Raw genomic sequence first — 24,886 nt, 5'->3', positions numbered from 1 at the left:
AAATAACAAATAAAGCAAAAGAAGCATGGTGAAACACGCAGTATGAGGATATGGAAAATTTGCAGAGGAAGGGTGAAATTGGTGCGCTCTACAGCAAGGTTAAATCTTTATCAGGAAGTAAGAAGGGAAGATCTATGCTAACAGATAAAGTGGGTAAGGTAATAGTGACACATAAAAGATCAAAGAGAGATGGAAGGAATATATAGAAGAACTGTATGGTAAAGAACTTAGGCCAATAAGGTTAGACATAGAAAAGGAATATGATGTAGAGGATGATAGCTTAGGTTCACGCATACCCGATTATAAGAAAGGGCATTAAGGAAGATGAAATCAAATTAGGCTGTGGGGATGGGCAACATTGCTGTGGAAGTGCTTAGAGGTTAAAGAAAATGTGGCAGGAAGAGTCTATATCAGCTAATTGGTAGCATCTATAAAGAGGGAGTCTGCCCGGAAAATTTTATGAAATCAGCTTTAGTTCCTATCCCAAAAAAGATAAAGGCTACATCATGTGCGGACGACAGAAAAATAAGTTTGATTCCTCACGGAGCTAAAGTGGTTTTCTAAATTATTAACAAAAGGATAGAGAGTAAGGCAAATGATTAATATGGGGATGATCAGTTTGGGAATCGGAAGGTGAGATGCATGTGCGATGGCATTGCAGTAATGAGATTATTAATCGAGAGGAATAGAGAATACAATCAGGATGTATTTGGCTGTTTCGTAGATTTAAAAAAGGCTGCTAATAAAGTGAATGGTGAAAAACTAATGAGTATATTCTAGAAAATAGATTGGAGGGTCAGGAGGCTACTCTGCAACCTGGGCTTGTCTCCGACTATCTGGGTGAATGTGGGGGATGGAGAGTCCAGATGGGCTTTGTTAAGAAGAGGTGCAAGGCAGGGTTGTCCATTATCACCGGTGCTGTTCAATGTATATGTGGAGGAAATGATCAAAGGGGCATGGGAAAAACTGGATATAGGAATGAAAGTTGACAGGGAATTTGTAAAATCAATTAGATTTGGTGATGATCAAACTCAAGTTGGTAGGTCAGCCAAGGGGTTGCAAGCATTGCTGTGTGTGTGCATTGAAAATTAGGTGGGATACATATGGGATGAGAATCAATGGGAATAAAACAAAGATTATGGCGTTTTCCAGAAAGATATAGGCTAAGTTAAACATTGAAATAGGAGGGTAAAAACTAGGGCAGGTGGAACAGTTTATGCATCTCGGAAGTGTCTTGGGCCATAATGAGCAAAGTAGTAGGAATGTAAGGAGAAGAATTGCACTAGGCAAAGAGGTTTTCACAAGGATTGGGGAATAGATGGCTGGGAGGTTGGGATGTTAAGAAAAGGCTCATCAAAATTTTGATATGGAGTGTAGTTATGTACAGCACTGAAACGTGACCACTAAAGTAGGATGATAACTAATGAGTATATTGCAGAAAATAGGAAAAGATTAGAGAATAGGAGGCTGATTTGCTGATCAGAGACTTTTGAAATGTGGGTGTGGAGAAGGGTGGTGAAGTTGACAGAAAGGAAAACAAATGTGGAAGTGCTCGGTATGGTGGGGGAGGAAAGGGGTTTGTCGGGAGAAATCCTAAGGAGGCAGGAAAAATGTATGAAGGGAGTATTAGTCGGCAGTGGGATGATGAAGGCTGTAATGGATGGAAGAATGTTTGGCAAACGAGGAAAGGGAAGGAACAGGATAGGGATGTTGGACGGGATGAAGGAAGGAAGGATGTACACAGAGATGAAGAGGGACCTTATATAGAGTAGGTTGCTGGATTGTGTTTAGTTAGGAGTGGCAAGATAATTTATTGGGTAGTTGTGTCCATCTAAAACCTACCTTAACCGGTAGATTACCAATAATATTAATATATTTATATATATATATTTTTTTCTGATGTGGTGTATCCATGGGGGGATGGGGGTCAACATTCATGTTTATGTTTAGGAAGGAGGATAGGAAAGGTGTAAATGTAATAGGGGCAGTATGTGAGTGGAAAAGGAAATAAAGGTAATACAGTGGTGAAAGGAGGGATAGAACACAGAGAAAGGTGGTTGCGACTTACAGCATAAGAACGGAAGACGCAGCATATGACAGAAGACAATGAAGGATGATTGCAATACGCATTAAATATATAACACTTTTGTAAAAGTCTCACGGACGTTATTAATGTATAAAAGTTAATACTAGTGGATGAAGACAAAAACACAGAAACACACAAAAAAAGAAAAGAAACTCACTCGGTTTCAAATTTTTGATGGTCCAAGCTACCTCTCTCAAGGAAGAGAAGGACAGAACTGAGGAAAAGACAGGGCTGGAAACAATGGATGGAAGGTGATGGTGGGGAAAGGTTTGCGAGGGGAAGATTTGGCGAGGGAAATGTTAGGAGGGGGATTTTTAGAAGGGTGGGGATGATATGGAAGGTGTTGGGGGCAGAAGGGGGATGAAATAATTTGCAGATTGGGGTAATTAATGTCTAATATTAATACCTGGGCAATTCCAGGAATCCAAGAGGCAGATGAAAGCTTGCTCTATTGTTTTGAGTTTCAGTGGAGGGTGGGAGGGATGCTAAGATGGGTACACTTCAGCATTTATCAAAGGCAGTGTTGTGCTCGGAGGCATGTTAGGGGATTGGTAGCATGCCAATCAGGGAAGAATTCTTGCAGGAAGCCTGGGGGTCAATATTTCTAATATTGAGGGATGTGGTACACTGTCCAATATAAAAGGCAGGGCAAAGTTGGCACTTCAGGAGGTAAACTACGTTGCTGGAGGTGCATGAGGAGTGGGGAATTGGTGGGAGAGAGTTTAATTGCGGGTGGGAGAGGGATGGGATTCTGGTTTTGAAAATAGGACATGTTTTGCATCTAGGTTTATTGCAGGGCATGGAAGTGGTTTTGGGATGGGGCCGGGATTTAAGGAGTGGATTGGTTGATTTGAGAAGATCTGATAAGTTGGCGCGACATTTGAAAGTAGCAGAGGAACATTCGGGAAAAAGGTTGGTGGTGGAATTATGGTTTTTGAGGATAGGGTAGAGTTCTTTTAGGATAAATCGTGGAGATTCTAGACCAGGGAAGTATGTGGTGCAAATTGAAAGAGGGTTGGTTTCCACAGTGAAGGAGTACGTTGAGTGAGTACACCATCCGTCGGATGGGACGTTAAGCTGTGGACCCCTTAGCGCCTTTCGTTAAGAGTAGGCTAATGCTGACGCTGGGTTTCTCTCCACCCTTCATCCTTTCCTGTCCATCCCTTATGGTGCAAATGACCTCAGCAGTCGGTTGCCTCCCCTAAATACTACTACCACTGTTATACATACATTTATAACACCCGCACACACATGTATTTATTGAACAGTAGTGTACATTTATAAGCTTAAATTAACATTTGGCATTTTCCTTTTGCATCAATCTATTTGATCCAGGCTGCAGCAGTTGACCGCAAAGGAACTTTTAAGGTTGAGTATTTGCAAAATATTGAAGAAGAAGTTCAGGCAAGATGGGAATCTGAGAAAATTTTTGAAATAGATGCACCATTAAAACCAAAGAAGTCCTCGGATGAAAAGTTTTTTGTTACATTTCCTTTTCCATACATGAATGGTAGGCTTCATCTTGGGCATACATTTTCTCTCTCCAAGTGTGAGGTATGTGAATCAATCATTCCCTACCGTATATGCATTTATTTATTTGGTTTTTCTGTTTTTATAAATAAAATAAAATATGTAAATATTTTTTTTATAGTTTGCAGTTCGTTATAATAGGCTCAAGGGAAAGCAATGCCTCTTTCCTTTTGCATTTCATTGTACTGGAATGCCTATCAAAGCATGTGCAGATAAACTTAAGAGAGAAATGGAAGAGTATGGTAATCCTCCTGTTTTTCCTGCTGAATCATTAGAAGTGGAAGAAGTGAAGGAGGAAACCCCAATAATAAAAGACAAAAGTAAAGGCAAGAAGGTGAGAATGATATTAATTTTTGGCATTATGATTTTGTTACCTTCAGACTTGTACATATTATATTGTTGCAGTGGTAAATATTATTAGAATCCTGCATGTACGTATTCTTTTATAAAGTTCATGAATAACATCAAGGTATTAAAATGTGGTTCAAACTACTGATATATATTTATATCTAGTGTACTGGCTGGGGGCAAGATATTGTTGGATGTGGTCAAATAAAAATGAACGCCTGAATAAATAACTGCAATGAAGATTTTTTTCATTTAATAATACATTTATCCATAAATTTCCCTTTGCTTTCTGAAATCATGAATTCCTAAAAAATTAGCTTGATTGCGTTGTTAGTTACACCATCCAAGTTAGTCTATTATAGCGTTTCATAAATAATTCAGCATGAATGTAATTTGAAAAGTTTCATTAGCAGAATAAGTAACCGTAGAGTGGACTGTTGGCGTAGACATGGAATATAGATTCATTCACTGTTCTGCTAATTCTATTTGCTTTTAAATTTTTGTATTATTTGGAAAAAAATTCTTATTTGTAACATTTTTCTTACTTAATAATATTCTAAAAGTCTGGCCAGCAGATTAAACTTTTCAATGTTTTCAAAATCTCTGATCCACATAATATTGACTACAGAAGACTAAATAAATTTATATTTAATTGAATAGGAGAAATCCTGGAATTATTTTGGTACAATGTCTCCCACATTGGTCTGTTAGGTTTGGAGAAATCTTATCGAGTTAGGCAAATCCTGAAAGTGTCAATACATTGGCTATGAGAGTTTGTTTCAAAAAAAAAAAATTATTTTCTATTTAATTTTATTGTAAAATAAATTTGTGCTCTTGGGTATCAAAATCAGTGCATCAAGAAGTTAAATTGCATGAAGGTTTATCAGTATGGGCCATAACCTAATCAAGATGACACCCATCCATCTTCAACCATCAGAGCCCTGAATTAGTATCCTGTATGTGTTTATATGTATATTAAATATCCTTGGGAAAAGATAGTGTTTTGTAGCAGATGTTCTATACAGAATTATTCTTACTTCCTCTCCCACTGAAAGAAGGCCTCGGTTTTAAGAAAATAGCGTGGATTACTTGATGGCACATTATTGGCCCTAAATTAAAGGTAACCATCTATATTTTTTATTCCTGGGTGTAATAGTACCTCATATATATATGACTAAATCTCTTCTGTCCTTGTTTATGTGCCCAGAGGTTCATACAATTTGCTCTAGGACCAGAAATATCTTCCAAGGAATGCCAGGTGAAGGGATGAAAAGATTAGTGTATGTGCAGGAATATATTGAACAATCTGAATCTATTTTGCTCTGTGAATCATTTTGTTTCTGTTTATCTCTTGATACTCATTGAGATGGGAAGACAATTTTGCATGCTCCTATCTCATCATTTGTGAAAATTTATCAGACAACAGTATACATTAACTCATATGCAAACATTTATTTCAGAGCAAAGCTTTGGCAAAAACTGGTGGTGCCAAATATCAATGGAAAATTATGCAGAGTTTGGGCATAAAGGATGATGTTATTCCACTATTTGCTGATTCTTCATATTGGCTGGAGTATTTTCCTCCACTTGCCAAAATGGATCTCTTGAGGCTTGGAATTCATGTAAGACTTCTTCTCATTTCATCAACTCTAACTGTAGCTGATCATTAATTTCATTTGTCTCACTAACATTTCAATTGATTTTAATGTCAGAATGCATTGAAGAAAAATACTATGACTTTACTATTAATACTCAAAAAAATATTGGTATCCCTGCAACTAATACAATCCAATTTAGCTAACACATTTCATAGCATCTTTCTCTAACTTTAATGTGAAAAAATTATAGTCATCTCTGTGCAAATAGGTAAATAGTTCCCCTTCAGGATTAGATACTGTCTCTAGTTCTCTTTCATGAAACTTATAAGTTCAGTGAACTTATTTCACTATTACGTTTAATAAATATTTGTTGCAAGATGGTATCTTTACAGGAACCCAGAAAGTAAACCAAGTGATTCTAATTTCTATAGCTAAATGTGATGAATTATGTACTTGATTAAAGGCAAATATCTTCAATTTTACAATTTTTTACAATTCTTTGAACAAACCTATTTGAATTAACACCTTATTTCTACATCTACACAATATACCCTGCAAGCCACCGGAAGGGTGTGTGGCAGGGTCACAACCTGTAACTAGAGTAACGCCATAGTCAAAACCAAATCATGTTTCCTTGATGTAAATATTAGTTTGTTAATGCATTTGACAAACCATATTTTAACAAACGTATTAAATTAACTTCTCATTTAGAGAATAAAAGCTACCTGATTCTTATTAAGGATTTAGAAACAACAAATCAGCTACTTCAGCCCTCTTTCATTTGACAAAGTTCAAATGAAATTCACTTTTGAATCAACCAAAATTTCATACTTTTTTATTAGTAGCTATACATATTTTAGACCACATTGGCGAAATGAATCAGAATTGTAGCCATTGTACCTAGTTCATCAAGAATGATTGTAAACTACTCGGCCATTTATACTAATTTACTATTCATGTAACATTCTCTGGCTTATCATGAGTGGATACAAAAGAGATATGCTTTTTTCTTATCAATTATGGGGATGCGGTAGTCCAGGGGTAGAGCGATGGACTAGCGACTGCAGGGCTCGAGTTTGACAGGCGAATCACTCAAAAGTGTATCGCAGACCATATTGGTGTAGTAGTAGTATTTGGGGGAGGCGACCGACAGCTGAGGTCATTTGCGCCATAGGGGATGGACAGGAAAGGATGAAATGTGGAGAGAAACCCAGTGTCGGCATTAGCCTACTCTTAATGAAAGGCGTGAGAGGGTCCGCAGCTTAACGTCCCATCCGACAGACGGGGTACTCACTCAAAGTGCCCTCCACAAAGCACCTCAAGTAGGGATCCAGATACCTCTGAAAAATATTCAACACCGCCGGGATTTGAACCCAGGCCTTCTGGGTGGGAAGAGGGTACGGTAACTACGTTGGAATATTCAAGGAACGTGTCGGCTTCATTTTTGAACAATTGGGATTCCGTAAAATCTGTGCCTAATGGGTACCATGCCCTTTCTCAGACGAGAGCAAACAGTGTCGATTGGAATTGTAAGCACAATCCTCCTTATTCCCCCAATTATGCGCCTTGCGATTTTTATTTTTTTCTCAACTCAAGAGACACCCCGAGGGTAATCATTACACCTCGAGGGTAATCATTACACCTCGGACAGAGGTGAAGGCAGCTGTCGATAACAGCACGCTGTTTAACTCGCGTTGACATAGCACTGGAATATGTCTCCATACTTCCACTTCTCAAAATACAATGGATGAATGTATCAAACCTGCACATGTGTGTTGAGGGGGAATGTTACTTCCACATGCAACCAGGAGTGCTTCTGAAGGTAATTTTGTTTGTGGTATACAAGCAAGCGTGCATTAGTTTTCAGCCTACCCTCATACATTGATTGATCATCTGTTAACTCATCAATATCCCTAGCATATTATGGACCTCTCTGCATAATATTTTGCTGTATTTTATTTGCCATTTCCGTCAAGTTGCGTCACAAGCTTTAAAAAGATTTTATTCTCTATTACCTATGCATGTTCCTAATGATTGTGTAATTGCAGGTGGATTGGCGACGTAGTTTCATCACCACAGATGCAAACCCATTCTTTGATAGTTTTGTGAGGTGGCAGTTTGTTAATTTAAAAAAGAGGAATAAGGTGATGTACGGAAAACGACACTCAATATTCTCTCCAAAGGACAATCAGCCTTGCATGGACCATGACAGGAGTTCAGGAGAGGGTGTCGGCCCACAGGAATACACACTCATCAAAATGTGTGTTCTTCAACCTTATCCTGAAAAACTAAGGTTAGTATTTGCCTATTTTTTTATTTTTATTACTTTGCACTCATAATTTTTTAATTGTGGAGTGTAAATTATTTATTATTTTAAGTTTTTTAATATTATATTTCACTTTTTTCGTTATCTTGCAGTTAGTTTGTCCTGCATGAAACATTGGTTGTTCAATGAGTTTTTAGGAAAAACATAGAGAAACTAATTATCTTGGGCAGATTTAAAAAAAATTCAAAATAATCCTTTAAACTTGGTACACTTTTCCCAGTATTTCTTCAACATTTTTAAACTATCCAAAAAGAAGAATTTCGGGTCAATGGCATCTAATTTGGCGATGGGCACCTCATTTGAAGTGAATCTTTTTTTTTCAAGTTAGGCGTTAAAATAATGTCATTTAGGGCCTAACCTGGTGAATACCGTGGATGCTGTAATAATTGGAACTTTATTTCCATAATTTTTCCTGGTTTTATTCTGTCCTCTGGAAAGGTTCTGGTCACTTTTCGAGATAAATTTCCCAGAAAGAGAATACTTTTCCATTTTGATGTGTCTGTCTTGGGGATGGATTTGAAAATGAATGTGACTGCTATTTTAGCTTATTTTTTCTGATACAATTTTTCAACTAATTGGGAGCAAAATCCGTTACTTTCAGCTATCATTTTTTATTATTTACAGTTCTTTTTGGGTATTTTGTGGGGACAAGGGAATACTAATAAAATGGTGGACCATTGAGTGGAACGCTGATGATTTTTGGGGGAAATGATGTCTTGACGTGAAGGGAATATGTGATCTTTACAAGTGTCTTTCCTGAAAATGGAGAAGTCCTGTTGCCGATTATTTTCCATACACACACACTAGTTTCCCTTCTCTTTCCCCTCCTCCCACTTTACCAGCATCTCCCCCCTCCTCTTCTCTGTCTCGTATATAAAGCTGAACAAAGTGACGCCTCAAACCATTCTATTGAGGAAACATTGATATGTTTGGGAAAGTTAGTGATTCTCCATCTTGAATGTGTGATTACACACAATATAGGACTCAGCATTTGATGTGATTCTCCTTACCAATTAAAGCAATCTTTGCTTGATAGGTAAACTCAGAAATTGAATTTTTTTAAGGATAGCTATAACATTTTTGAAATAAGGACAAACACTTATAGCACTGTTTGAACTTTTAAAACTAGAAGTACAACCAATAAAGCCATAACATTTAATTTCTCAAGAATGTAAATAAATGACATCTTCACTTTCAGTGTATTCCATGGGAAACCTGTATTTTTGGTTGCAGCTACACTTAGGCCTGAGACAATGTATGGCCAAACAAACTGCTGGGTACGGCCTGACAGCCGATATATTGCTTTTGAAACTATAAATAAAGAAGTTTTTATATGCATGAATCGAGCAGCAAGGAATATGTCTTACCAGGGGTTTACAATCGATGAAGGGAAAGTGAAAGTACTCCTGGAATTTACAGGGCAGGTAAGTAGCGTTATATAATGAATTGGTAATTAAATTAGTTTATTTTTGCATTTTGGTTTTGGGAAGTAAAATGAGACCGATGAAGAAGAAAATGAGACACTGATGTCTACTGGGAAATTTGTAAGCATTATTGACTAGTGGTAGTAATGTCATCTATAATATATTTAAGGGTAGGCTGAAAACTAATGCACACATGCTGGTAGACCACAAACAAAAACAAATAGCAAGATCGGGCAAAAAGTACATTAAAGTACAATTTTTAAGTTTCAAAATCATGTATTTATTTTTCAGCATAGTCACCGTTAAGGCTAACACATTTCTCCCAACATGTAACAAGTTTTTTCATTCCGTCACTGAAAAACTCTTCCGACTTTTCTCGAATTCAGGACGTGACAGCTGCCTTCACCTCCTCGACCAAGGTGTAATGATTAACCTTGAGGTATCTCTTGAGTTGAGGAAAAAAATAAAAATCGCAAGGTGCAAAATTGAAGGAATAAGGAGTGTGTGGAATCTGTTCAAATTTCAGGTTTTGCAGAGCCTGTCCAGTTGTGTGCAAGGTGTTTGGACGAGCGTAGTCATGTTGCCTTTAACCCAACAAACTCGACATTGGAGATGTTATAGTCTATATATAATGAGAAGAATTTACTGTTGCCTCTCGTTCCAGAAAATTGGTCACATAAACTTGTTGAGCATCCCATCATTACGTCCGCTGTGTGTTTCATCAACAATTATGGCTTCTCCATACTCCCAACCACAAAATTTTACTACCCATCAATTTACAGTAGACCCATCAACAGCATCATCACCATAAACAGCCTCTGAACAACAGTGAATCTCAGTAGGAGTCACTTTTTCAGCAGTTAAAAATTCGATAACAGCTCACTGTTTAACTCGTGTTGACATAGCACTAGAACACATCTCCATACTTCCGCTTCTCAAAATACACTGGATGAATTTAATGACTTCTAACCTGTGCATGCATGTTGAGGGGGAGTTACTTCCACATGCCAACAGTAGTGCTCCTGAAGGTCATTTTGTTTGTTGTCTACAAGCATGTGTGCATTAGTTTTCAGCCTACCCTCACATAATTATGGCCTTGAAGACTTTTTCATTCACCTTTCTTAGTATTTTTATGTTGGCGATTCTAAGATATACTTTTAAATGAGTTAACTGTTTGAAAATCAATGTAAATTCATGCAGGTTTTCAGCAGCACACTTTGGTGATATCAAATTATTTGATACAGAATTTCAAGTTTCTTTATTTAGTAATGCTCCTTTTGAGTAGGTATCCTGCTAAAATGTTAACATAAACAAATGCACATTAATTGAGAATGCTTTTCAATAAATTTGATTTTTTAATGGCAAATGATACAGTTACTATAAATTTTATTATTTGTAAATGAAAGGCATATTTCTTGTAAATAAAAATGCATAACTAAGCAAGTGATCTGTCCCCTCTGCCGTGTAGGACATAATAGGAGCCGCATTAAAAGCTCCTTTGACTTCCCACGACAAGATATATGCTCTTCCAATGCTTACTATTAAAGAAGATAAAGGCACAGGGGTTGTAACAAGTGTTCCTTCGGACTCTCCTGATGATTACGCAGCCCTAGTTGATCTGAAGAAAAAGCCTGCTTTCCGGGAGAAGTATGGGGTGGAAGATTGCATGATTATGGACTATGAGCCTGTAAACAAGGAATTCATTTGATATGCCTTTTTTTTAGTCCATCACAAGAAAAATTATATATATTGAGTTATGCTTCCTGTCTTTCTGCAGATACCAATAATTGATGTGCCAGAATTTGGGAAGCTTAGTGCTGTTACAGTTTATGAAAAACTAAAAATTCAGAGCCAGAATGATCGTGACAAATTACAGGAGGCCAAAGAAATGGTTTATCTTAAAGGATTTTATGATGGTGTAAGTGGCATAAATTATGTAGTTTTAAATTTAGTCTGCATGATTAAATGCATGTTTTCTAAGCACAGATGTTAATACTCCTCCTCAATTTGTTATATATTTTATTGCTTTTCTCTTTACTTCTGGCTCAGGTTATGATTGTTGGAGATTATAAGGGGAAGAAGGTTCAAGATATTAAGAAAAACCTACAGAAAACATTGGTGGAGAGGGGAGAAGCTGTAATTTATTATGAACCAGAGAAAAAAATTATTTCCCGGTACAGTACCACTACATACTCTCTTAATTTTACAAAGCAGCCTTTCTTTCGTTCAAAATGTTTGGATTGTCCTTAATTTTAATATTTTCATTTTATAGACTTTCCATTAGGTCAATTTACCTGATCATATAAATATATTCATTACTGGTTTTCAGCAGTATGAACTGAAAGGTGATTTAAATTAGAATCCTCCGAGGGTTTAATATTCCACCATTATTTGATGGTAATAAATAATTTATCTTGCGTTATAAATCTTTTTGTGGCTCTCCATGAACTCTGCCTCTCGTTGCAGTTTAAGCCAGTATAAGGCCTTGGCTAGACATATGGAGCTAATGCCAATTTTTAATGATTGTCTAATTTGTCAAATCTGATTTCTACAAGATTTCAATAAAAATCAGTATGAAGGTGAATCATCATGCCATGATTGGAGATGTTCATAGAAAATTACTGTAGATAGATTTGTACATATATTGCTGTTATGGCTTGATTCTTTTAATGAAGTTTTACTAGGCAATTCGCATTGTAGAATATTTTGATAATTACCATTCATGTAACACTAGTTACATTAATGGCAATTCGTTAAGAAATATTCACCTTGTACAAAATTTTTACTTTTTAGAATTAGAATTAAATTTGTTTTGGTTCTTTATTCACATGCTGTTATTATTCTTTTTATAATAAGTTTGCTTGATTACAGATCTGGGGATGAATGTGTGGTTGCACTTTGTAACCAATGGTATTTGGACTATGGAGATGCTAAGTGGAAGTCGGAGGCAGAAAAAGCACTTGAGAATATGAACACTTACCACGATGAAGTTAGAAAAAACTTTTCAGCCACTTTGAGTTGGCTCCATGAATATGCATGTTCCCGTACTTATGGATTAGGTAAGGATGGAAGAATTTGTGATACTTACTTATTACCCTGCTAGCTGCCAAAAGGGTATGTGGCATAGGGTGTTAGGTTACCAGTCGTACATGTACAATCATTACATCTACATTACATTTTGTTCATTACTAGACTCAACCTTGTATGCTCTCTTAATTTTTGCATACCATGCTCTTTGGTGTTTTAAGGCTTCATGTACTTCAAAATTGTACCATCTAGGTTCGGTTCTGTCCCTTTTCAATCTACTAGGCATGTATTTTTTTACTGCAGACTGAATGCCATCAAGGGAAGCACACCACACCCTCAATGTCTTGGTTGTTACTAATTTCCTAAAATAATTTGTAGGACTGCTGCAACTCACGCCTCAATTCATCGTAATCCCTGTCAAACAAGTATACATTTCTTTTGGGTTTTGGATACCTCTCAGTAGTCGTTTAATTTAACTTGCACTAATCTATGGTCACTAAGTCCTTCAAATGTCACTGCATTAAGGATATCTTTTGATGAATTTGTTGCTAATAATTGGGTATTATTTTCATAATCCATATATTTCTGCATTCCACATTATCGAGGAGTCTGTACAAATTGATTATTGTTACAAGGAAGAGCACATAGTATGTACTGAGGAGGAAATGTCATAGAAACTATTTGTGTGATTTTTCTGGTCTATTCTCTGCTATTGAAATGGAAGTTCTGAGTAATCTTCTTTTTTATGTTAGTGGTTGAAAAAGTATTGCCTGGTCTATAATCCTGCCAATATTTTTTTAATAAAGAGAAGTTTATAATTACATATTCCCCATTGCTCTCTGAATCTTGAAACTCTATCACATTTAATTAATGCATCAGGAGTTCAAAAATTTTGAGAGGTGGACCACACAAGTTCATGGAAAGTGCTGGGTGGGCATAATATAAAAGAGTATCTATTTTATTTATTATCACGCGTACGACTGAAGTGAACCAACACCTGTGGCCTACAGGTACACAGGTTGAAACTTGTTTTCTCTGATAATGCTTATAAAAGAGTTCTGTAAATGCTAATTTGAAACGTGTTGTCAAAGTGTGAAATACATGCAAGTATACTAGAAAAAATGTTTCAACGAAAGCTGAAATACAATCCACATTTCCAGTTCAAAGCCACTGTCTCTAATGCTGCTGGTATTTACATTTGCTCTAGTTTCTGCATGAATTTTTATGAGGTAGTAGTTAATATATTTTAAATTATTGCATGCATGACTTCAAAATAAAATTGTTTTGAAATTAATATATTCCCCCTTTTCCAGGAACCAAGCTTCCATGGGATGAAAGCTGGCTGATTGAATCTCTCTCAGATTCAACAATTTATATGGCTTTCTATACTATTGCCCATATACTTCATGGTGGAAAAATCAAGTAATTCATTTTATAATTTTCATTATTAAAAAAAAATATGATGTGATATGGATTATTTCCTTTAACATTGTCGGAAGTATAATTGTTTATCCATTAGCTAACTATGGGTGAAGTGATTAATCATAATCCTTTTTGACAATGTTTGTATTGTAATCAGAAGTAAGAGTGGTAAAATAAATCCGCATTATAACATTAAAAATATTTTATACCCACAGTTTGGTACAAACTTTCTTAGAGTAAGGCTATTAAAACTAATGAAAAATAATTTGGGTAATTTTTTGTTGCCATTTCAAACTTGGATCTATTTGATGTAATACTTATGTTAGAACATTTTACCAACTTTCACATGTTCTTGGAAAAGTCTTTTGTGGGAATCTTGTATAGCTGATCAGTAATTGCTTACTGAATGTATTCAATTGTATCAAATCTTGCAGCCTTCTGCTGCAACTTTACTGGTGGAAACATCATATATTGACTTATGTATCATCGACATCAAATATTACTTACGTATCCTGCTGTGCTCATAAGTCCAGGGGAGGTGAATCTGATGAGTAAGGGGGGAGCAAAAAGGGGTGTGGTCCCAATCAGCAAGTTGATTGTCAGCCAAAAACCATCAAATTATTGCTCATACTGGGGCAATCTCATGTGAAAAATATCATGAATGTGGTACATGATGATATGAACTTATCACAGACATTAAGTTAGATACTCAAATACATTTTTATCATGTAATGCATTTACAGTGAAATTTTCTTGCCCAGACTATGCACAATGTAATTGGAGCCTTTACTCCTGACACCAAGGAATTACATTGTTGAGAATTCTCAAACCTCAAGAGCCTCAGTTTGTTTCATTACTTAAATCTTACTTTGATGGTCCCTGGCACTACTCACTGCTGTGCTTGTAAGCCCTTATTAACATGATACAAAGTATCCTTAAAATCCGTTTTACAGCATCATGTTCTCGAGGCCTGTGTACATATTTTCTACCACCCTTGATTATATCCATAATACATTTTTTTCCTTTCTCTACCCCATTTTTTCCACCCTTCTCCCATTTATTACCATCTTAAACATCCCACTGCCTCACAGTATCTCTTGCATCCACTTGTTCAGCATTCTTCAAATTTCTCCCAGCAGCCATCTGTCTCTTCCTTTACTTTGCCTATCATTTCATTTTTCCTTCTTTGTTAAATTAAGTAACAAAAAATTGTAAATATGTGCAAAGGATATTAAATATCAGTAGGGTTTTGTGTTGTCATGTTAAATAAGGCTTAAAAATGTAGTGAATAGTAGTATGTGCCCATCCAAAACCTACCTTGATTGGTAGACTGTCTTTGACAATAGTATATAATCAATATACCATTAATGTATTCAATTATCTATGATATCCTTGTGATTTCTACTGTCAGTTGGGCGAAAACGCTCTCTGGATTCTTTTACGTAGAAAATGTTTAGTTTTCTTGGTCACCATCATTTTTGCTTATTTTCATAGTAAACATATGCTTTTTAAAAAATGTTATTTCACTCAAATGCTTCCTTGTCTGAAAAATTGTACTTTATTTCCTTTTATATCTAAGGCCAGAGGAGATGACACCAGAAGTTTGGGACTACATATTCTTTAAAAAGTCATCTAAAGTGAACTCCACTATTCCACATGAATTGTTGAAGAAAATGAAGTGTGAATTTGAATATTGGTATCCAGTTGACCTTCGCTGTTCAGGGAAAGATCTCATACAAAACCACTTGACATTTTTCCTTTACAATCATTGTGCAATATGGCCTGACGATGAATCCATGTGGCCCAAAGGAGTTAGAGCTAATGGACATCTTCTTTTGAATTCTGCCAAGGTAAGAACAGGAGCCATTTAGCAACTTTCAAAGTGTGGTAGATTCTGCCAGGTAAAGCCATCTAATTGATGTCCATAGTTACGTGTGTATTATGTGTTAGATGTAATGCATTTATGTTGTATGGGTTCAGTAGTATGAGACTATATCATGCAAATTTTCATTTAATTATGAAGGGTACTGTTGCATATTTGCAGTGGTATTGATTTTACTCAAATATTGTTGACCATTTTAGCACAGTAGTAATCTATATATTGTTAAAATCATCCTATGGTGTCCTTGACTTCAGTCACTAAACATTCAAACTGTACCATTTTGATGTACACATATTAGTTTTTCTCTGCTGTTACCCATTGAAAAAAAAATATATTTACATCTTGTTGTGCAAGTACAGAAATCATTCTTATGAAACCAGATAAAATAATCTGTTCTTGTTCTTCATAGAAACACAAAAAGGAGTGAGGAGGGTCTCTTCCGTAAGAACTAAAACTGTATACATAGCCTATTGCCAAATTCCACGAGAAAATTTCTTTATTTGAACCTTTTAACACTAATGCAACAATTTCAACATGTAAAAATCATTTACCTTGGCCAGGATTTGAACCCGGAACCCTCCCGGTCAAGGAAAATGATTTTTACACTCTGAAATAGTTGCATTGAAATGTGTATGAGGTATGTTCAAAAAGTATTGCAAATTTTGAATTTTTGCAGGTTACGATTTTTTGATTTTTTTGTGGCATTATGTTGGTACTTATGCCTCTCACTAATGCCGAAAAGTTCGGCCATTTTGAATGTTCAATTAATTGTTGACAGCTGTTTTTTTTGGATGTGTTTTGGCTTGTATTTGATTTTTGCCTGTTCCAAAGAATGGATCGAAGAATCTGTATTAAATGTAGTGTGAAAAACGAAATTAAGTGTGCGGACACATTCCAAATGTTGATGGTGGCATATGGAGAAGCTACCTTGGACCAAAGCAACATTTATCTGTGGTACAAAATGTTCTCGGGGGGGCCGAGAAGATGTGAACGAGGAAGGGCGTGCCCGACGTCAACAACAGATGAAAACATTGATGAAGTGAACAAAATAGTATTGAGCAATCGCAGAATAACCATTTGAGAAGTTGCTGAGAACCTAAACATATCGATTGGCTCGTGCTATTGATTTTTTCCAATGATTTGGGCATGACATAGGTCGCCGTGAAATTCTTACCAAAATTGCTCATTTTCGACCAACAACAGCAATGCATTAGCATTACTAATGAGGTGTTGGACTCTGTCCGCGATGACCTAAATTTGCTCCAGAGGGTCATAACTGGTGACGAATTATTGGTTTATGGTTATGACATGGAAACTAAAGCTCAATCATCCCAATGGAAGCTGCAGCATCAGCGAAGACCGAAGAAAGTGCGCCAAGTTCGGTCAAATGTGAAAGTTTTGCTTACAGTTTTCTTCGATTGCAGGGGCGTGGTGCATCATGAGTTCTTGCCACAGGGTAGAACGGTAAATAAGGAATATTACCTGCAAGGTATGTGCAATTTGCTCAAAGAAATCCATCACAAACACCCGGATTTGTGGAAGAACAAAAATTGGCTTTTGCAGCATGACAGTGGCCCTGCTCACTCATCGTTACTGGTGTCTGCCCAAAACAACATACTAATGATGCCGCAGCCACTTTATTCCCCAGATCTGGCCCCCAGTGACTTTTTCTTGTTCCCGAAACTGAAGAGGCCCATGAAAGGACGACGCTACGATAGAAGAGAGAAAGACTGCATCGAAGGAGGAGCTGAACAAGATCACAAAAAATGATCTTTTGAAGTGCTTTGAGGATTGCAAGAAACGTTGGCACAAGTGTATTATATCTAAAGGGGATTACTTTGAAGGGGACAAAATAGATATTCATGAATAAATAAATAATTTTTGAAAAAACATAAACATCGGGATACTTTTTGAACAGACCTCGTATTAGCGGAGGACTCTGTTAAAAGTTATTGTTGCTGTATCTGCCGCAGTTTCTTGGACTATTTAAACTTGTCGAAGATTTCTTTTAAATACATTCTGCCTAAATGAAGAATTTTCATGATGTAAAAATCATTTGCCTCGACCAGGACTCAAATCTAGATCCATTATTTCCCAGCTGCATGCTTAAATCAATTAAGCTGCAGAGACATCCTCTTAGCCTGTGAATATCAAATTCTCCTTGATCAAGGTGAATGATAATTACATTGTGAAATTTCTGCATTTTGGTGCACATCAGTGGATGACTCCTGTTGTGGCATCTCCCACAGTTCTTTGAACATAAATATGCTGTGGATGAGTTTATGCAATATTTTTGTTTTGAACTGGACTAAATATTTTTACCCACTGGTTATGTATACTAATTTATCATATTTTACAGTACTAGCAATGCCTATGACGGAATATTTCTCTTATGTTCTATGAGTGAATAAATAATTAATATTGCATTTGTTTAGACTTTCTTCTAATTTTTGATCTTGTTATATTATCTGTGAAGTTATTTAAGTTAATTTATGAGTCCTTATTTTTTGATAAATAAGGAATTAATTTCATAATCTTTTGGTTTTTAATGTGGTTTTCCACTGAAGGCATATTGATAAGGAGGATAGTGTAACCTTGATGTCACACATTCACTTGGATGCTTGTGGTCATTAGTCCAAGTGTGCTGGGTTTACGTTTGCCACCCATGTGATTAGAGTCTTCTCTGTGCTCATTGACCAGCTTTCCTTGCTATGTTTTGTTTGTAACAAAGATTACACAAGCCAGATTATTACATTGAACTTGATTTCTGGCAAAGGGAATACTATTTCCATCATCTAAGTTATCTGTATTTGCTTTGATTTTGTCAACATCATCTGTATATTGCTCTCTTTTCAGATGTCAAAATCAGAAGGCAATTTCTTGACGCTGGCAGAGGCAATGAAAAAATTTAGTGCAGATGGCATGCGACTATGCTTAGCAGATGCTGGTGATTCTGTTGAAGATGCAAATTTTGTTGAAAGCATGGCTGATGCAGGTCAGGCCCCATTAAGCTTATATTAATATCTTGTATAGATCCCCCAATATCATAGTGACTATTCCCCAAGGTCACAATTTTGAAATCTGAGAAAATAATCATATATATTCCGTAAGGGCAAAATTCTAAACTTATCCAAATGTTCAAGCAGCAATATTAAACAAGATATTATGCAGAAAAATACAAAAGTGCTATTGGTTACAATATCAACATTGAAAAATGGACCAAGTGGAAGTGACAGCTTTGGTGTTTTCCCCGATGAATATATTCAATCTTACTACGTTTAGTTATGCCATTGTTTTGTAATCTTTTCCTTTTTTTGTAAACTTGTTCTTTTATTTATCTTATATGGTAGAGCATTTCAATACCAATAAATTACAGGCAATCTTCATAATATACAATAGTAGTATAAATTAAGTACTCATTCTGGTCCTGTTAAGCCAGTCAGTTCTGGCTTGATAGCAGGTACCACAGACAAAAAAAGAAAGCCATAAAATGTTGCTGTTATAAAACTACATACTTATATTCTGTTTCAAGTTTTGTTCCAAGCCCTAGTGCCTTCTATGTAATAACCAGTCTTTTATTCTCTAGTTCACAGAATTTCCAGACTGTAACATTCTTAAATCCTTAGATATTTAATTGAAAATTACAGTTACAGTAACCTCCAATTTTCTTCTACCTTGATTTGTATGATATTTTTTTGTTATATATTTAACATTGTCCCTTAATGGCAATTCTTTTGTTTGTAAATCAGGTGTTTTATATTTGTCATTAAAATAACTTCCTATTATAATGACATATGTATACAGCCTGTCTACAGGTTAAATTCCCAATTGTTGAAAGACATCTCTTCGATTTAGAATACTAGTATTTTTTTTTAATCTAGATTTTGCTGTTTATTTTTTTAGTATATTAATTTTTGTAAAACCAGTGGATTCCCATTGTGTTAAACCATGTCTTAAATTACTCTCAACCATTGCAAAATACATACCTTGATCTCATTCAAACTAACAAAACTAGTAATGCAGTGAACTTGACGAAGGGTGTAATTTAATTTATCATATTTTTAAAAATATGTTCACCAAAGGTAATATTATGATCAATGATTACACTCAAGTATTTATACTTTTTTACTTTTTCTAGCATCGGGCAATTACAGTTATCAATGGGGTAATGTAGTCAGTAATGTGAATGAATCTGTAATTCAATATCTATGATGTCAGAGGTTATGCATTTCACAAGCGAAAATTTTGATTTTTTTCATTGATAATGAAATTATTTTAATGCACCCAGTTACATGTATTATATAAGTTTCATGCCCTGAATATCTGCTTTTTGTTTCCTATGCTTTGATATGAGAACTGCATCATGAGCATGCAATGTCAACTCGCAGAAACGACAATACTTGAATATGCCATTTAAGTATAAATATACCTTTATATATTAAAATATTATAGGGTCAAGAATATATCCTTGTGGCATACCAACTTCTATATCATGTTCTTCAGTACATACATTTGATTGGAGTAACTAACACTCTATCCTTTAAATAATTAGAAAAGCAAAGGTGGGTGGGTCTACAAACTCTTATACAGTATAATTTTTAAACAATTTATTGTGATCTACTGTATCAAAAGCTTTTCAAAGATCTATAAATGTCATAATTAATTAAAAATTAGCAATTATGATATTCCACCATATCACACCTGAAACGTCCCTTTTTATAAATGTTAATACCATGTTGAGCCTCCTATCCATTCCATCTCTGACACTGTTTTCAACTAGCTCAATGGTTTGTGTGGTTCCTTTTGAAAATTTGATATTATTTTATACTTATTCAGGAAATTTAGGAATTTGTCTGCCGGAAACCTTTCCATGGTTTTTGAAATGACAGGTAGTATTGATATTAGGCAATAATTATTTAAATCTTTATGAGATCCTCCTTTGTAAATGGGTCTTATCATTACAATTTTAAACCATAAGGGATTTTTGCATTGGATATTGAATGATTTATAATATCTTTTAATACTGGTATTTTATTAAGGTACCTTTTCAGGTCCATAAACCTAATCTCTTCGTACCCCCTAGGTTTAATATCAATTTTGTTAGTTATCGTATGAATGTCATCCTCAGTTGCTTTTAAGTGCAATAATGAAAATCATCAAAACATGTGTAATAAAATCATCATAATTTTTAAATGACAAATTTGGAGAATCTATCATGTATCATTTCATGTAATATTTCAAGGGAATAAATAACATAATTGTACTTTACTTCCAACAGGTATCCTCCGTCTGTTCACATTCATTGAGTGGGTCAAAGAAGTCCTAGCTAATATTGGCTCTTACCGTAAAGGCCCTCTCAATTCTTTTAATGATCCTGTCTTTGTCAGGTGAGTTAACTGCATAATTTACAGAACTTTAATGTATTGATTTTAATTGCCTTTTTATTATTATTATATTTAATGGATACTATTAAATCATGTTGACTGTTAAACAAAAAATTAAATAGTCCATTAGAAGCGTAATGTTAAGGGTCAAATAGAATTCTAAGCTGATTTTCATGTGAAATCTAACCCCAAATATGTGAAATGATAATGGAATTGTCTGAATAGGACAAATACCAAAAATAAATGTATTTTGTTCTCTGCAGAGTTGCCACAACTGTGACTAATGCTAAAAGATTTAAAGGGTGAATTGTTTTCAGCTACAAAGTTGGAGATAAAACTAGAAAGCTGACTAGAAGATGATGATAACCTCTGTCAGGAGCAATTTTTAATTGTCTAGTAACTATTTCAACATATGATATGCCCTGGTAAAAGTCCTTAGATTCAGTTAAATTTACTCAAATTACCCAATTGATTCCTTAATGGTTGTTTATCTCAAAGTAGGTCCCTTGTGATGCAATTTGATTTGGGATTTCTAGAATATCAGTGCAAACTTAGGCCAGACCTACTTTCATTGTAGTAGATCAGTGCCAAAATTCACTTATTATGCTTCCTGTAAAATGAGATTCTAAAAGAGGTTTCTTAACATGAGATTTTGTTTGATTTCATTGTTGTTCTTAGATAAATTTGTGAAATCTACTATCATCATCATTATCATTGGTTGTTTTGCTGAGTGGAAGGTTCTCTCATGGTTGACCTCCATGTCTTCCAGTCTTGAACCATTCTTTTCATTTCTTAGTATTTTCTCCCATTCTGAATCCTGTTCAGCATACTATAACTCTTTCTCCCTCATCCTCTCTTCTCCTCTATCCTACCCTCTAACAAAGTCCTCAACAGGCACTCCTTCCTCATACAATGCGCAAACAAATTAACCTTTGTGTCCTTGATTATCTTAACCAATCATTCCTAGTACCTCCTCGTTCTTTACTCTATCTTTGTATCTAATTCCTTCTATCCTCCTCCAGGTCCATATTTCAAAGGCCTCCAATTCTCTCTACTTCGTCTGTTCACAAAGTTATTGTCTCTGCTCTGTACAACACACTCAAGATGTAGCATTTTGCCAATCTCTTTCTCAGTTCCTTTTTGAAAGGCCTGCACAGTAATGTCTTATAAAATATCTCTTTTGCCATAGCTGTTCCTGATATTATTTCCTTCAAACAGGAGATGTCTTCCGTGATGACAATTCCCAATTATCTAAAGTTCTCTACTTGTTTGATCTATTTACCTTCCAATGTGATGCTGATCTTTTCACCCTTACTTCCTGTAATTCTCTTAGTATTTTTCTTTTGTATTTATATTCCATATTCTTAACATTGGTTGTTAAGGTCTGCTAGAATTTCTATTCTATTTTCCATTTACTATCTGCCACTACTGCCATATCATGAGGAAACCTGATACATTCCACTCTTTTACTTCCTATGTTCACTTCTATACTTGCTTCAGAACAGGCTGTGGTTATCTATTCCAAATGTATGTTAAATAGGGTTGGTGACAGGCAGCATCCTTGTTTAACACTCCTTCCTATTCCAATTTTCTGTCAACCGACCATTCTTACTCTGACTAACTGACTGAAATACTGGTCTTTTATCAGTCTTCTTTCCTTCCAATCAATTTTTTAGGGACCATGTAAGTTTCCTTGAAGTCTTGAGGCCATTGTCCCTTTTTGTTAATCTCATTGCCCGAACTTGTTTATTGATTCTTCCCATCCTTATTGAGTGCTTTCAATATTTCAATTAGAATTTCATCCACTCCTGTTGTTTTCCATTTTCTCTTTTATAGATGATTCAACTTCAGTTTCATGTATGTAATACTCTTTCCATCTTCGACCATCTTGTTTTCTTCCTCTAGTTCCAATTCAATTTCCATAGGTCTTTTCTCCCATTCAAATTAACATTTTAATGTATGTATTCTTTACACCTGTTCAATGTGACCTCTGGTTCACTTATAGTTTTCCCATGTTTGTCTTTGATCTCAAAGCTACTTCTTACTTTCCCATTAAATGCTTGGTCTCTTCATTCGTAAAACATCATGTCATATCTTCATTATCTAATTGTTCTATCTAACTTCACTTGTTATTCATCCATTTTTCCTTGGGCATAGCTGTTTCCCTTTTGAGTTTATTATTAAGTATCCTATATTGTCTTCTTCCTTCTTCCATATTTACATTTTGCCAACTTCTTCTTTCCTCCATTTTTTCCGGCATCTCACCTGCAATCTATTCTTTTCTTATTTTCTTCCTGCATATTACACAAACGATCTCATTTACTCATTGTTTAGTATTTTTTAGTGCCCTGCAAGCCACTGCTAGCGTGTATGGTAGTGGGTGAAATCACACCACTAATTTTGACCCAAATATTTTCACCCACATCGTGGTCAGACGACATCATTCTGATCCCTTATCATTCGTGGAAAAAATGGCATCTAAAATCCATCTGTTCTAAACCTAATCTCTCTAATTTTATAGACATTACCTCGACTGTAGTATGATGGGGGTAATAATACATTTTCAACATAATTGCTAAAGAGGCATCCTTCCAGTTTCTGTAAGTTAACCCTCTTTCCATCAGTGATTCCCAGCCTAGCTCCTCTTATAGTTTTGATATACTACTCAATTTATCATGACATTGTTTTACAAATCTAGCTCCTCTACATTGCATGTAATCCAATTTGGCAATCAATCCTACTTCATCAGGATCCCATGTGCTAGCAGCATATTCTAAAGGAGGCCTAGCCGAAATATAGCATTTCTCTTTAACGTACGAAGAAAGAATCAAAGACTTTGCATTTCCACAGGAAAATATACTGGTTTCCACATGTTTCCTGTGGATATGTAAAGTCTTTGATTCTTTCTTCATGGGTGGCAAATGGATTTCCACAAAGTATCGGCCTCAACCATCTCTCAAATTCGTCTTTAACCTTTTCATCACATTTACCCAGTATTCTTCAAATAAATCTTAATTTTTTGTTAGCTTGTCCACATATTGTCTGTAAATGTTTCACGCAGGAGAGGTCGAGAGTTTGGATATTACGCCGCCTAAGTATTTAATTGAGTCTACATATTACATTTTGGTGTTTCTGATGCAGTAGGCATTTGGGAGGGAATTCCTCTTTTCCAAATATTCATCACCACACACTTTTTTAAGTTTAATTCTGATTTTCAATTGTCACAATGGCATTGTATAGCATTTAGGTCATCTACTAAAGCTGCTCTGTCCTCGGGATCACAGATAACTCTTTAACCCTCTGCATCATAGGAAAATAAACGCATCTTACTAGTGACTGCAGTTAATGTCTTTAACGTAAAGTAGGAATGAAAGAGGGTTGAATACACTTCCCTGGGGAACACCCAAAGTGATTCGTGGTGCATTAGAGCTAACTCCATCTATGACTACTCTTTGTACCCAACCATTCCAAAAGTCTTTAATCCAACCCAGGATTTTTTAATCTATGCCATATGCTTCTAGCTTGGAGAGAAGTTAACAATGAAGTATTTTGTCAAAAGCATTTTCAAAATCTAGGAAAACCACATCCACTGGAACATTGATTGCTCTCTAGTAAACTTTGCATATCATGAACAAAAAACAAAAGTTGTGTCTTGTAGGATTTATCCTTTCGAAACTGGTGATTTTTCATCAATTACTCCTAACTCTCGAGGTGTCTCATTATCGAACTAGTAACTAAATGTTCCATGTCCTTGCATGATATTGAAATGAGGGAGGGTTCGTAATTCCTCAATTCTTCCTTGTCTCCAATTTTTAATATTGGTGTGTTATTAGCCATGTTCCAATCACTGGGAACTTTG

At 35.5% G+C, this 24,886-nt stretch overlaps 1 protein-coding gene across 1 annotated transcript in view; it reads left to right on the top strand.

Annotated features, from left to right (window-relative positions):
- The window catches only part of LeuRS (Leucyl-tRNA synthetase), a 36,956-nt gene that overhangs the window by 2,384 nt on the left and 9,686 nt on the right, over positions 1-24,886 (top strand). Inside the window, exons 2-14 of the mRNA XM_071590644.1 lie at positions 3,422-3,640; positions 3,738-3,950; positions 5,425-5,586; positions 7,611-7,855; positions 9,087-9,312; positions 10,781-10,999; positions 11,090-11,230; positions 11,362-11,486; positions 12,184-12,371; positions 13,653-13,761; positions 15,341-15,611; positions 18,500-18,638; positions 20,922-21,030. Of these exons, the coding sequence (XP_071446745.1) occupies positions 3,422-3,640; positions 3,738-3,950; positions 5,425-5,586; positions 7,611-7,855; positions 9,087-9,312; positions 10,781-10,999; positions 11,090-11,230; positions 11,362-11,486; positions 12,184-12,371; positions 13,653-13,761; positions 15,341-15,611; positions 18,500-18,638; positions 20,922-21,030 (2,366 nt within the window). The remainder of the gene's footprint in view (positions 1-3,421; positions 3,641-3,737; positions 3,951-5,424; positions 5,587-7,610; positions 7,856-9,086; positions 9,313-10,780; positions 11,000-11,089; positions 11,231-11,361; positions 11,487-12,183; positions 12,372-13,652; positions 13,762-15,340; positions 15,612-18,499; positions 18,639-20,921; positions 21,031-24,886) is intronic.

Source organism: Hetaerina americana, unplaced genomic scaffold (assembly GCF_022747635.1).
Source record: "Hetaerina americana unplaced genomic scaffold, ioHetAmer1.1.p SCAF_4, whole genome shotgun sequence".
In the NCBI taxonomy this organism is placed as follows: Eukaryota; Metazoa; Arthropoda; class Insecta; order Odonata; family Calopterygidae; genus Hetaerina; species Hetaerina americana.
Note: the sequence above shows the minus strand (reverse complement) of the source record. Positions and strands in the feature narration are given on the sequence as shown.